Genomic DNA, 13,582 nt, shown 5'->3' with positions numbered 1-13,582 from the left:
AGTGATGTGATCCAGTTCGTTGTTCTTAGCGAGGACTCGAGCAGCAATGTGTCTGATGTTCTACCGTTTGAAGATATCGATCCGACCAACTGAAATCAAGTCCATGACCTTTAAATCTGAGCTACTGTAACTCTCACTGAGTGTTTCTGTCTAACGGCGACTGCACGACAGATTCCACAAGCAGGACGGAAGGGATCTAAATCAAATGGCAGCTATTTGGCCCGTTTACAGAAGCTGACAGGAAAGATTTTGTACGTGTGAGGCAGATTTTCAAGATCACATCACTCCTAAAGTGCCACAGATCCTCGGAGTAAATAGAGTTCATTCTGTTTCCTGCTGAACAGTCAGATGTCGTGCAGGTCAGGCAGCAGTCAGCTGAGTCAGTGGGACATTAACGAGGCATTACGGAGCAGCAGCAGCAGCGCTACGACCCAGCACTTTTTCTACATTACAACAACCAAGTTACACGACTCTCCTGAATCCCATCATTCCTCTCCAGCGTGTCCCCCTCATCTCTCCTGCTTTTACTCCTTCCTGTTTTTCTTGGTGGCGCACCTCCGTCGCCCGACACTCGTCCGTCCCCTTCTCTCCCTCTTATCTATCCATCTTCATCTGCCCTTCCTTTACCCCTTCTCTCCGCGCTGTTATCCATTTTTCTCCATCTGTCTCTCTTTCCATCTTTACTCTCTCTCATTTTCTCCCCCACATGTGGTTTTGCTCTCCATCCCTCCCTCCCTCCCTCCTTTTCCTCCTTTTCTCTCATCCCTCGATCACATATGGTTTCTCTCTCTGGATCTGTGTGTGTTTGGTGTTACCCAGAGTTCACTGGGGCTCCCTGCTCGTGTGTGTATGTGTGTGTGTGTTACAGACAGAGATAGAGAGTGTGTGTGTCTGCCGGCTTACGGGTTTGCCTGCCTGGGCCTGTGTGTGTGTGTGTGTGTGTGTGCGTGTGTGTATTAGGTAGGGTTCAGCAGGGCAGCAGCAGGTTATGCAACAGTTTTAAATGTGGGCCATTTAGAGGAAGACTCCACCCCTCATCTTCTTCCCTCTCAGCCGCTTTTTCTCCCTCCCTCCTTCCTTCAACCCTCCGCTCGTCTCCCTCTTTCCTCTGCTGCATTTTTGCTGGGTTATTTACCTGAAGATGTCCAGATAAAAAAAAAAAATCCCAGAAATTGAGTAATAGGGAAAATATCTTTGAGATCTGTGAAGTGTTATTATGAGTGTCCTGTGTGTCCCTCCAGAGTTCTTAGGAACTCAGACTAGCAATTAGATCACTTTGGATGCACTATTAAAACTTGAGGAATAACTTCACTGGAAATTACTCAAGTAATGTGTAATGTGTAGCATCGTTCAGTCAAAAGCAATCAACTATGCAAACAGGAAGTCACTGTCACATCTCAAACGGTAGCACAACTGCCAGATTAACAGTTTAAAGCCCAGTTCAGACCAAAGACTCACAACGAGACGAGTCCAAACAAGCAGCTACTTGCAATGCGTTCTGTAACGGGGGCTGTAGAAACAGGTGACATAGTCCTAAAACCAGCCGCCGGCCATTTGACCAGCTGAGTTGCAGGTGACACCATCAGCCAGCTTGAGCTCAGACCGGCCAGTTCACACCGCTGCAACTTTTCTCTGCGACGTTCTGAAACAGTTTCGTCTTGTTAGAAATCTTTGGTCTGACCTGGACTTAACGTGCAAACATGGAGAAGTTCAGAGTCATATTTCTGTAACCACTTACCCTGTTAGGGGTCGTACGGGGGCTGGAGCCTATCCCAGCTGACACTGGGTGAGAGGCGGGTCACAACCTGGACAGGTCACCAGACTGTCACAGGGCTGACACATTAGCCCCTTTTACACTACCAGATTTTCTGCAAATGTTGGGCCATTTTGCCGGCAAGCTGCGAGTGTTTAGACACACAGAGGCAGATTGGCGAGTTGATCCAAGGTGCCCAATTTTGCGCCTCGTAGGGTAGATACATTGGTGGAACCTTTTTAGTTTAAAAAGACTGAGGCACCCTTCCACAACGGGAGGAGCTGTTGATGCATGTGCGACCCACTGGTGGTGGATAAACAGGAAGCAGCTGATAGCAGGAATGAGCAGCTAGTAGCAAGAGGGAAACGCAAACCTGACAGACACTGTAAAGATGAGCAACTGGGGAGACAAGGAATTGCGCGCCCTCCTTGTCCTCACAAACGAAGAGGCTATTAACTGTGAGGTGACGGTAATGGTGAAGAACGGGCCGACTTACGAGAGAATCGCCGAAGGACTGACCAGCCGCAGCTTCCCTCCCACGTCACTGATCACGTCACACGCTGAGCTACACGTTTTGTTACTTGCTCACGCCCCCCATTGCCCCGAAAAAGGCGCATTCTGTATAAACAAAAGTAGGTAGGCGGCATTTTGCTGCACTCCCCGATTTTGTTTTTATACTGCCAATGCTGAAAAAAGACTGATTGGGCTTTCCTGCAAATTTGCAAAGTTCCTATTTAAAAAGGGCTGTAGAGACAGACAACCATTCACACTCACATTCACACTCTACGGACAATTTAGAGTCACCACTTAACCTGCATGTCTTTGGACTGTGAGAGGAAGCTGGAGCACCTGGAGGAAACCCACGCTGACACAGGGAGAACACGCCAACTTTAAAGTTTATAAAAAAAAAATAATAATAAATTGAATGTTAGTAAGCAAACGTTGGCCTGACAGTTCACATGTAAATCTCTACAGAACTTTTTTATGTGCTGCAACCTGTTTCAGTGTACTGATGAGTAATTCTCTACTTAAATCATGTCTAGACTCAGTTTGATGATCAGTTGGTGAAAATCGTTCATGTTGGTGCTTCAGTGTTAAGCAGTAGCTGACTGTCATAACCATTTTTGGCAGCTAATCAGTGAAACAGAGGAATCTGAAGACAAACCCATGGCTTTGGAAACATTATCACATCATAGTTTAATAAAATCTTCTCAAAATTCCCCACTGTCACAGGATTTACAGTACCATACTGTACAGTACCGTATTTATAGGCTTTGAAGCTGCTATAAGTTCAGATTTTCCTGCTGTTAAACAGGTTACCCATTCTTACTCAACATGTGTTGGTGTGGGCCATCTGCTACCATGATGTTCCCACTTCGTAGCATATGTCTTAATCTTCCCAAAACTTGAGAGTGAGTCAACATCTTTCCATTAATCTCCCTTCCTTTGTTCTTCTTTATCTAGTTACTGGAACTGTTCACCCAGTGGGATTGGTCCACCTACCTGGCTGACTACGGCAAACCCACCTGCAAATACCTGAGAGTCAACCCACACACTGCACTGGCCCTGCTGGAAAAGTAAGCAGCTCTTCATTCCCATGGTTTTCCACTCTTTCCTCTCTTTAGTTTATCTGTGCTGCTGTTCCATTTTTCCTTCTTTTAATCCACTAGAACAGAGCTGAAACAGTTAATCAGTTACGTGACCAACAGAACATTAATCTTAAGCATTTATGATCATTAATTATTAATTCTTTCATTGAAGAAAACTGCAAACCGTTCTCTGGTTTCAGGTTTTAACTGTTTCATGTCATTGTTAACGGAGCATCTTCAGGTTTTGGACAGCTGGTGACACAAAACAAGCAACTTCAAAGTAAACTGTGATAGACATTTCATAGAGTGATCCATTTCGAGACAAGGCAGTTTTATTTCTTACAGCCAAATTCATGAAAGACGATTTTTACAGGACTAGAGTAACATTTGGTTAAATAAAAAGTACTTACTGGCTTCTTTTTAAGAGGAAGACAAGGAAATTGCTTTCACTCTCATCTCTGTGTTAAATACAGAACTGGAGTCAAGACGTGGTTAGCTTAGCTTAGCATACAGGAACAACAGGAAGGGCTGGACAATATGTTGATATATCTATATTGTGATGTGAGACTAGTTTTTGTTTTAGGCCGCTTTCAGACCCAGAGTTGTCTCCTTTGGTCTGAATCAGGGACTCATTTTGTCACAAAGTTGTATAATTGCCTAGAGTTGGTTCATGTTCTCACAGCAATATTTACAAGCGGATATGTTCTCACCACAAATGAACAGCACCTCGGGGGCAAATGAACTTGAGTTCAATTGGACCAAACCAAACAGGGCAGGTGTTAAAGCACCCTTAGATAAATTAAACAATAGACAGACAAAGAAATCTTAATTGTGGTTCGCAGCATGTCAAACTCTTTGTATAGACAGATTAACATATTTTGTAAGTGATTTAGCCGATAACGTAAAACAAAGTAAAAAGACAAGACAAAAATCTCAGCTGTGGTCTGTATTTTCTGTACCTTTCTGTGTTACATCAACAGTATGTAATTTCATCTGTTTCTCAATCAAAACAACGACAAACGACACACCTTGATGATGTCATTAAGTCGTGTGGGGTCGTTTATTTCCGATGAAAATCGATCTGACGTGACTCAGGCAGAGATCATGTTTAGGGATGAGTTCATGTATCAAAGTTTTATTCTCATTACCTGTAGTCAAGTTATGTCGAATTGTTCTAATGAGACAGCTGCTTAGTCAGTCACGCTAAGTTGCTAACTTACCATTAGCATTACATGAGTTGTACCAAAACAATCATACTCAAAATGTTGAATGCTGTCGTAATGTTATAACATTACTGAACGCATTAGTGGATGGTTTCGTCTTCTTCTTCTTCTTCTTCTTCTTCTTCTTCTTCAAGCAATTGTCCTCAAAATGCAACAAATTCTTATTTTTGTATTTCTTTTTTTGTACAAATTAAACAGAACAAGAGTCAACATACCATTAGTCAGCCTCAGCTTTGAGCTCTGAAAAGACAGCTGTTTCCAGTCTTTATGCTAAGCTAACAACCTCCCGACTCCAGCTTCATACTTAACACAGACATGAAATTGATATCATCAAACTTTTATTCTCATTTTTTGGGAAAAAAAACTAATACCTTTAATGGAAAAGAAGGAAAATTCATCATTATTCACAGCTTTTGGTCAAAGCACCAGTTGACCTTTGAGAGCGCCATCCATCCTTATCTCAATCTCAACTGCTCTTTCTGTCTCCTGTCTGTCCTCTCCGTCATGTTTTGACAGGTTATCTAGGCCGTGAGTATTTTCTGTGGTGTGTTTGCGTGTGAAATGTTGAATTCTGGCATGTATACAGACCACTAAAGTGTGTACAGACAAGAAAGAGAAATAATCTTTCAGTGTGATTAATGTTACTTAAGGGATTGACATGGTTAAACACACACACACACACACACACAAACACACACCCTCATCACAAATAAATAAACCCATGTCTTGATGATACAGATGTTTATCGCCATTACCGTTGCTACAATGATAGCCACAATGTGGATCAGCATAGAGCCTGTGCTGCTGCGGGAAATGTGATGAAAAGCACACATACACATACAAAATTTGTAATGTGAATTTGTGGATTACGTTCCATAAAAGTCATCACACAAATACATTTACGCACTAGAAAGGTGCAAACTTTCGAGACTTCAGGAACAACCATTATGTTCACCATGTCATAACCTAGTAGATTGTGGACTACCATTTTTAGGACTCGATTTTGGAATTCTACAAGTCAGGTCATGATAATTGCCATAAAAGTTGCAGCATGTCATAAAAAAAATCCCCCCCAAAAAACCTCACAGCATTGTATACCATAAATATTCCAGATGAAGTGTCATAGTATGGTATAAAAAAAGTCATAGTATAGCATGTCGTTCAAAATGGCATAAAAAAGTCATAGTATAGCATGTCGTTCAAAATATCATAAAAAAGTCATAGTATAGCATGTCGTTCAAAATATCATAAAAAAGTCATAGTATAGCATGTCGTTCAAAATATGATAAAAAAGTCATAGTATAGCATGTCGTTCAAAATATCATAAAAAAGTCATAGTATAGCATGTCGTTCAAAATATGATAAAAAAGTCATAGTATAGCATGTCGTTCAAAATATGATAAAAAAGTCATAGTATAGCATGTCGTTCAAAATATGATAAAAAAGTCATAGTATAGCATGACGTCCAAAATATGATAAAAAAGTTATAGTATAGCATGACGTTCAAAATATGATAAAAAAGTCATAGTATAGCATGTCGAAAATATAAAAAAAAAGCATTAGTATAGCATGTTTCAAAATATGATAAAAAGTCATAGTATAGCATGATTGTCCTCAAAATATGATAAAAAGTCATAGTATAGCATGACGCGTACAAAATATGATAAAAAGTCATAGTATAGCATGTCAAAATCAAAATAATAAAAAGTCATAGTATAGCATGTCGTTTCAAAATATCATAAAAAGTCATAGTATAGCATGACGCTCCAAAATATGATAAAAAGTCATAGTATAGCATGTCGCTCAAAATATCATAAAAAGTCATAGTATAGCATAAAAACCCAAAATATGATAAAAAGTCATAGTATCATTATTCAAAATATGATAAAAAGTCATAGTATAGCATGACGCATCCAAAATATGATAAAAAGTCATAGTATAGTCATGTCCTCTCCAAAATATGATAAAAAAGTCATAGTATATAGTATGTCGTCAAAATATCATAAAAATCATAGTATAGCATGTCAGACCAAAATATCAGACAAAAAGTCATAGTATAGCATCTTTCAAAATATGATAAAAAAGTCATAGTATAGCATGTCGTTCAAAATATCATAAAACACACACACACACACACAAAAAATATCATAAAAAGTCATAGTATAGCATGTCGCTCAAAATATCATAAAAAGTCATAGTATAGCATGTCGCCAAAATATGATAAAAGTCATAGTATAGCATGTCGTCAAAATATGAAATGTGATAGTATAGCACACATACACATACAAAATTTGTAATGTGAATTTGTGATAGTCATAAATATGATAAAAAGTCATTTACAGCATGACTTTCAAAATATGATAAAAAAGTCATAGTATAGCATGACATCCAAAATATGATAAAAAAGTCATAGTATAGCATGTCGTTCAAAATATGATAAAAAAGTCATAGTATAGCATGTCGTCCAAAATATGATAAAAAAGTCATAGTATAGCATGTCGTTCAAAATATGATAAAAAAGTCATAGTATAGCATGACGTCCAAAATATGATAAAAAAGTCATAGTATAGCATGACGTCCAAAATATGATAAAAAAGTCATAGTATAGCATGTCGTTCAAAATATGATAAAAAAGTCATAGTATAGCATGTCGTTCAAAATATCATAAAAAAGTCATAGTATAGCATGACGTCCAAAATATGATAAAAAAGTCATAGTATAGCATGTCGTTCAAAATATCATAAAAAAGTCATAGTATAGCATGTCGTCCAAAATATGATAAAAAAGTCATAGTATAGCATGTCGTCCAAAATATGATAAAAAAGTCATAGTATAGCATGTCGACAAAAAGTCATAGTATAGCATGTCGACAAAAAGTCATAGTATAGCATGACGAAAAAAGTCATAGTATAGCATGACGAAAATAGTCAAAAAAGTCATAGTATAGCATGACGAAAAAAGTCATAGTATAGCATGACAAAAAAAGTCATAGTATAGCATGTCGAAAATATGATAAAAAAGTCATAGTATAGCATGACGTTCAAAATATCATAAAAAAGTCATAGTATAGCATGACGTTCAAAATATCATAAAAAAGTCATAGTATAGCATGACGTCCAAAATATGATAAAAAAGTCATAGTATAGCATGTCGTTCAAAATATCATAAAAAAGTCATAGTATAGCATGACGTCCAAAATATGATAAAAAAGTCATAGTATAGCATGACGTCCAAAATATCATAAAAAAGTCATAGTATAGCATGACGTCCAAAATATGATAAAAAAGTCATAGTATAGCATGTCGTCCAAAATATGATAAAAAAGTCATAGTATAGCATGACGTCCAAAATATGATAAAAAAGTCATAGTATAGCATGTCGACAAAAAGTCATAGTATAGCATGAAGTCCAAACTATCATAAAAATGTCATAGTATAGCATGTCGTCCAAAATATGATAAAAAAGTCATAGTATAGCATGTCGTTCAAAATATGATAAAAAAGTCATAGTATAGCATGACGTCCAAAATATGATAAAAAAGTCATAGTATAGCATGACGAAAAAAGTCATAGTATAGCATGTCGACAAAAAGTCATAGTATAGCATGACGAAAAAAGTCATAGCATGGCATGACGAAAATAGTCAAAAAAGTCATAGTATAGCATGACGTCCAAAATATGATAAAAAAGTCATAGTATAGCATGACGTCCAAAATATCATAAAAAAGTCATAGTATAGCATGTCGTCCAAAATATCATAAAAAAGTCATAGTATAGCATGACGTCCAAAATATGATAAAAAAGTCATAGTATAGCATGACGTCCAAAATATGATAAAAAAGTCATAGTATAGCATGTCGTCCAAAATATGATAAAAAAGTCATAGTATAGCATGTCGTCCAAAATATGATAAAAAAGTCATAGTATAGCATGACGTCCAAAATATGATAAAAAAGTCATAGTATAGCATGTCGTCCAAAATATGATAAAAAAGTCATAGTATAGCATGACGTCCAAAATATCATAAAAAAGTCATAGTATAGCATGTCGTCCAAAATATGATAAAAAAGTCATAGTATAGCATGTCGTTCAAAACTGCATAAAAAAGGTTCTTACTTTTCACACTCGGGGGCCACGTTTGCTTCTTTCATACAACCTGACACAGCGACACAGAGTCGTATGATCCAGTCCATTGTTCAGTGCAGTCCAGTCGACCTTCCCTTAATTAGGGTCAGTGTTTTCTCTTCAGTGCTCCAGAGGGCCCAGGCGAGGTGGTCCCCATGTGCCCGGGAGGAAGCACCCTACTGGGGCCTGTCTGGTCTGCTGGGCCCCTGAACTTCCTGGAGGTCCATACAGTCCAGTGTTCTGCGACAAAACACACAAACAAACAGTGAGACATACTGTCTCATGTGACACTGAGCACACACATACCAAACTTTGAAAGCGAAACGTCTTTGTCTCCTTTGAAAGGTCACTTTTGCAGGGATGCGTCTCTCTACTAAGCATGCTCGTACACATATGCACTCCTGTGTGTTTTTGTGGATGCATCAGATGAACTACTGAGTGTACATTAGTGTACTTGCAGCATTCAAACACAATGCGAAATACTAAAACGGATAATTATCGTTATCTTTCAATTCTCTTTGTACTTTCATCTCCTCTGTTTCCTTATCTATCCCTTTGTTTTTATTTTCTATTATCAGGATGAGAGAGACGAGCAGAAAGAACAACGTCTTCGCGCAGTTCCGGAAGACGGACAGGGACAGACAGAAACTCATCGACACCATCATCAAACAGCTACGCAACCTCATCGCACAGCACCACACCTAGAGCGAGCAGTCGCCACCTGAATGCAACCATCCAGCCTGACTTCACCGGTCTGTTCCACCTCGCAACCATCGGCTGATCTATGCACCTTAACTTTGCTGGACTACACTGAACTTCCAACATCCACAGCCAGTTCCTATTAGCTCCTCAAAACAACCTGTCTTACCCTGCAACAGGCCCATACTGTTGGATTCCATTGGTTAATTTAAACCGCTGTAACAGGTGTCAACTATTTCGACAGCTTGGGTTAAACTTAAAAACACCAACCTCATATGGTTCTACAAGGTGATGATTTCAGGCCTGTGGAGAATAAGAAAGTAGAACAAATATAAGTATAACACCAGCTAAAAAACAGCATGGAAGGCAGTAAAATGACACACAGTTTAGACCCTAAAAGTAAAGTATGTGCCATTAAATATGTGTTAATCTAGGAGCGAAACAAGCAGGAGCAGTCAGGATAAGTAAATAAAACCACATTGGATGACTTGCTCTACTTGTTGCGTCAGTTACTGGATGCCGTGGATGTACTTGCAGGTGTAAAGCCTGTGGGAAACACAAGTTTCCTGTGGGAACTGTGTCTGAGAATCCATGAGAGTTTTTTCTAACAACTCATTTTCAGAGAATTTTTTCTTTGTAACACAAACTTCCCTTTCCTAAAATCTAACTGGCTGGTTAAGCGGTCTCTCCTCATCCCCTGTGTGTTGTCCCCCCTCCGTCGCAGACAACCTTTAATGTCTTCCACATTGCTCCCCCTCACTGTGGCGCAACAACAGAACGTAATGAATGTACGTCAGAGACGACGTTTGAAATACTGCAGTCAGAAAAGCACTGATGGATATAAGACTAGATATTAACGGAATGTTCCTCCAGTATTGTCTAATAAAGGGGGATTTTCTCTCAACATGGCAACTCTTTCCCCTCTTAATATACAACCTGCGAACACTTGAATGGGCAACACTGCTCAGATCTGGCAACCGTATTCCCTCGGTGAGCGTTTGGGATTTAAAAGGAGGGATGCTGTCCAAACATGGCAACCCATTTTTTCGCTTTCAGTATCATATGTGATTGGGGGAGGGTGTTGCCTGAGCATTTTCTACTCGTCATGTATGAATAACTGGGTCTTAAAGAGGGGGATAACGCCCCCAGTCTGGCAACTGCTATGAAATGTTTAGTTTTGTTTGCCTGGTTGATTAGAGAGAAACTAATTTGTGTAGAAACCATTGTACTAATGCCAAGCACACACACTTGTATGTCTTCCATAAACATATGCCAAGCAGTGTGCGTGTGGCTTCTCGTACACACACACGAGGGTTTGTTTAGTTGAAGCACATAATTACATTTACACTAGATTATTTTTTTGAACTAATATGGGTCTCTTTGCTCTTTGTGTCGCTTTTTTTTCCCTTGAACTTGGGTGCAATAATAGCATTGATACTACAGCAGTGTGTGTGTGTGTGTGTGTGTGTGTGTGTGTGTGTGTGTGTGTGTATCATGGCGCTTTATAAAAGGGATTCAAACCTACAGTGTGTGTCAGAAGGGAATTTAAGTCTTCCTGTTCTATCGGTCACCGTGTTTGATTTACTGAGCAGCATCATGTCGTGTGTGTGTGTGTGCGTGTGCATGCGGGCACTGTGACATTAAGTGTGTTTACTGTTGCAGACGTGTTTGTATATGTATGTTTGTTTTTCATCCATCCGTAGCTGTGTATCATTTTTAGGTGTTAGTAAGGGAATGGGGCCGTCGTTATTGAATGTGCCTTTGCTGTATTTTGTGTTTATATTTTCCTGCCAATAAAGCAGCAACACTGTGGTGCACTGGAGTCTGGACACGGTTTACTGAACCTCAATGAACTGACAAACAAAAGTCTTAACGAAAAGTCCACTTGCAAGCTTTTTCTTCCAGAGCTTTCAACCTCATCTCTCAGTCTCCTGCAGGTCTAATGTTACTCTAACTTTTCTGGGACACAGATTATAGCGCCTGTAGTCACATTAATTTAAAGACTCCAAATGCTCTGACATAATTTATGACCTGAAATGTCTTGAAATTAACATCTGTATCTCAAAGTCAGAAGAGGAAAATTCACTTTTTTTTTTTTAAGAAAACATTAAAAACATAAATTTCTTATTAAAAATACAAATGTTACATTTTTAAATCTGAGTTATCTGATCCATTTCAGTTTGCAGAAATACATTTTCTAATTGGTCTAATTTAGATGTCCTCATGCTTTTTTCAGTAATAGTTAAATGAGCTCGAGCAGCAGAATTTTGGACGTACAGCTGTCTGATTTTCAGCCAATAAGCTGCTCCACTTATCAATTTCCTTGCTCATGAGCGCTGTGGCAGTAACAGTCAAGGCAACAGTGTTACTTGGTGGCTTTTCTGTGGTGAATCAATCACTCTAACATTTATACTCCTTAATCTTTGCCTGTGTCCAGAGTCCTTGCACTGCAGGTGTTGCTGCTACTTTGTTATGTATTTTGTAAGCAGAAATCTTTACTGAGACAGAAGCACTGTACACGCTGTTGTATTAAACCACTAATGAATGAAACTTAAGTAAAATACTAATAAAGTTGCAACAAATGCCAACAGACAAATATGGAATAAATGGAAAACTGTTGAGAAAATGTTGTCCCGACTGTTATTTATGAACTTTTCTTCTGTAACTTAGGACACTAATTTCATCGTTAATAGTCATGTTTAGATAATGTTTAGCGTTAAAAGTTGGATGTAAATTGGTGTAAACATTCGTTTTTCTGATCTTATTTCTTTCCTTTACACAATTAATGGAGGAAAAACATCTCTCAGAATAGAAGGTAATAGTCAAAAATAATCGTATGTCGTCCAAAATGTCATAAAAAAAGTCATAGTATAGCATGTCGTTCAAAATGACATAAAAAAGTCATAGTATAGCATGTCGTTCAAAATGACATAAAAAAGTCATAGTATAGCATGTCGTTCAAAATGTCATAAAAAAGTCATAGTATAGCATGTCGTCCAAAATGACATAAAAAAGTCATAGTATAGCATGTCGTTCAAAATGTCATAAAAAAGTCACAGTATAGTATGTCGTCCAAAATATCATAAAAAAAAGTCATAGTATAGCATGTCATAAAAATGTAATAAATATGTCATACTATAGTGCGCCTTAAGAAATGTCACATCAATGTCATTGTGTAGTTTTGTATTAATGGAAGAATAAAACCCTCGGAATATAAGGTAATAGTGTTTTAAGATAAATATGATAGATATTACGTAATTTGACTAAGAAATTATGGTTTAGGAACAGTTCTACATTTCAGGGATTATATTTCACATTTATTTGCTGATTATTTAACAGTTGGACAGCCAGGCTAGCTGTCGCCTCGTCTCCAGTCTTTATTCTAAGCTGATCTTAGCGTCTCCTTAAGATTATACCTTAGCAATAACTCACCTTTCTTCAGCCACTGGAAACAAATGAAGTGACGTCACCTCCTGCAGCCACGACCTGCACAGAAGTAAAGAGAAGTATTGTCATAACAATGATGAAGCAAAGTAATTACAGTCTATTCCAAACACTCTCTCTGCCACGCTGCCTTACACTCATCTCAGTGACCTTTGACCTCTCAGACAGCAGGGGCGTCTGCTGTGAGGGATGTGATTAACAAGGATTTTGTGAGTGTGTTTGTGTGTGTGTGTGTTGGCGCTGCAGGTGGGAGGGAGGTGTTGTGTGTGTGTCAGTGTGTGCTGGTTCAGTGGAGGGTAACGACTCGAATCCAAAGCAACACAAACTCTCTGCATGCTCCAGGTTTCCTCGACCGACTATGACTGTGTGTGTGTTCCCAGAAGTCTATAGAGGAGCGGTGGAGCGCTCAGAGATTAGGGATGCCTCACAAAGACCTCCCTCTCTCTTTCCGTTTTCTCTCTTTTCTTTTTGTGCCTTTTCTGAACTTTTTGAACTCGCTCCTCTTTTGTACATTTCCAGTTTTAAATTCTGCTGAAACATTCATGCACTGATTAATCACAATTTCAAGAAGGCCTCCTCCAATCCCAGCCATCTAAATCCCTCTCGACCACAAAAGGAAGAAGCGTCATCTAGTACCATCTGCTGATTTCTTGGAGTCGATGACATGTCAGTGAGAAGTTACCTCATAGGAGGAGCTGACTCTACGGATTTGAGCTCCGTGTTTTGGTCTCTATGCAGCCGCTATCGCAA

General features: G+C 38.8%; 1 protein-coding gene across 2 annotated transcripts in view; it reads left to right on the top strand.

Moving 5' to 3' along the window:
• exoc6b (exocyst complex component 6B) overlaps positions 1 to 12,001 on the top strand; it is a 154,493-nt gene extending 142,492 nt beyond the window's left edge. For both annotated transcript variants that reach the window (XM_049569380.1, XM_049569381.1), the window contains 2 exons: positions 3,218 to 3,330; positions 9,268 to 12,001. In XM_049569380.1, the coding sequence (XP_049425337.1) occupies positions 3,218 to 3,330; positions 9,268 to 9,394 (240 nt within the window). In that variant the 3' untranslated portion in view covers positions 9,395 to 12,001. The remainder of the gene's footprint in view (positions 1 to 3,217; positions 3,331 to 9,267) is intronic.
• The last annotated feature ends 1,581 nt before the right edge of the window (positions 12,002 to 13,582 follow it).

This window comes from Epinephelus fuscoguttatus, linkage group LG23, assembly GCF_011397635.1.
Source record: "Epinephelus fuscoguttatus linkage group LG23, E.fuscoguttatus.final_Chr_v1".
In the NCBI taxonomy this organism is placed as follows: Eukaryota; Metazoa; Chordata; class Actinopteri; order Perciformes; family Serranidae; genus Epinephelus; species Epinephelus fuscoguttatus.
Note: the sequence above shows the minus strand (reverse complement) of the source record. Positions and strands in the feature narration are given on the sequence as shown.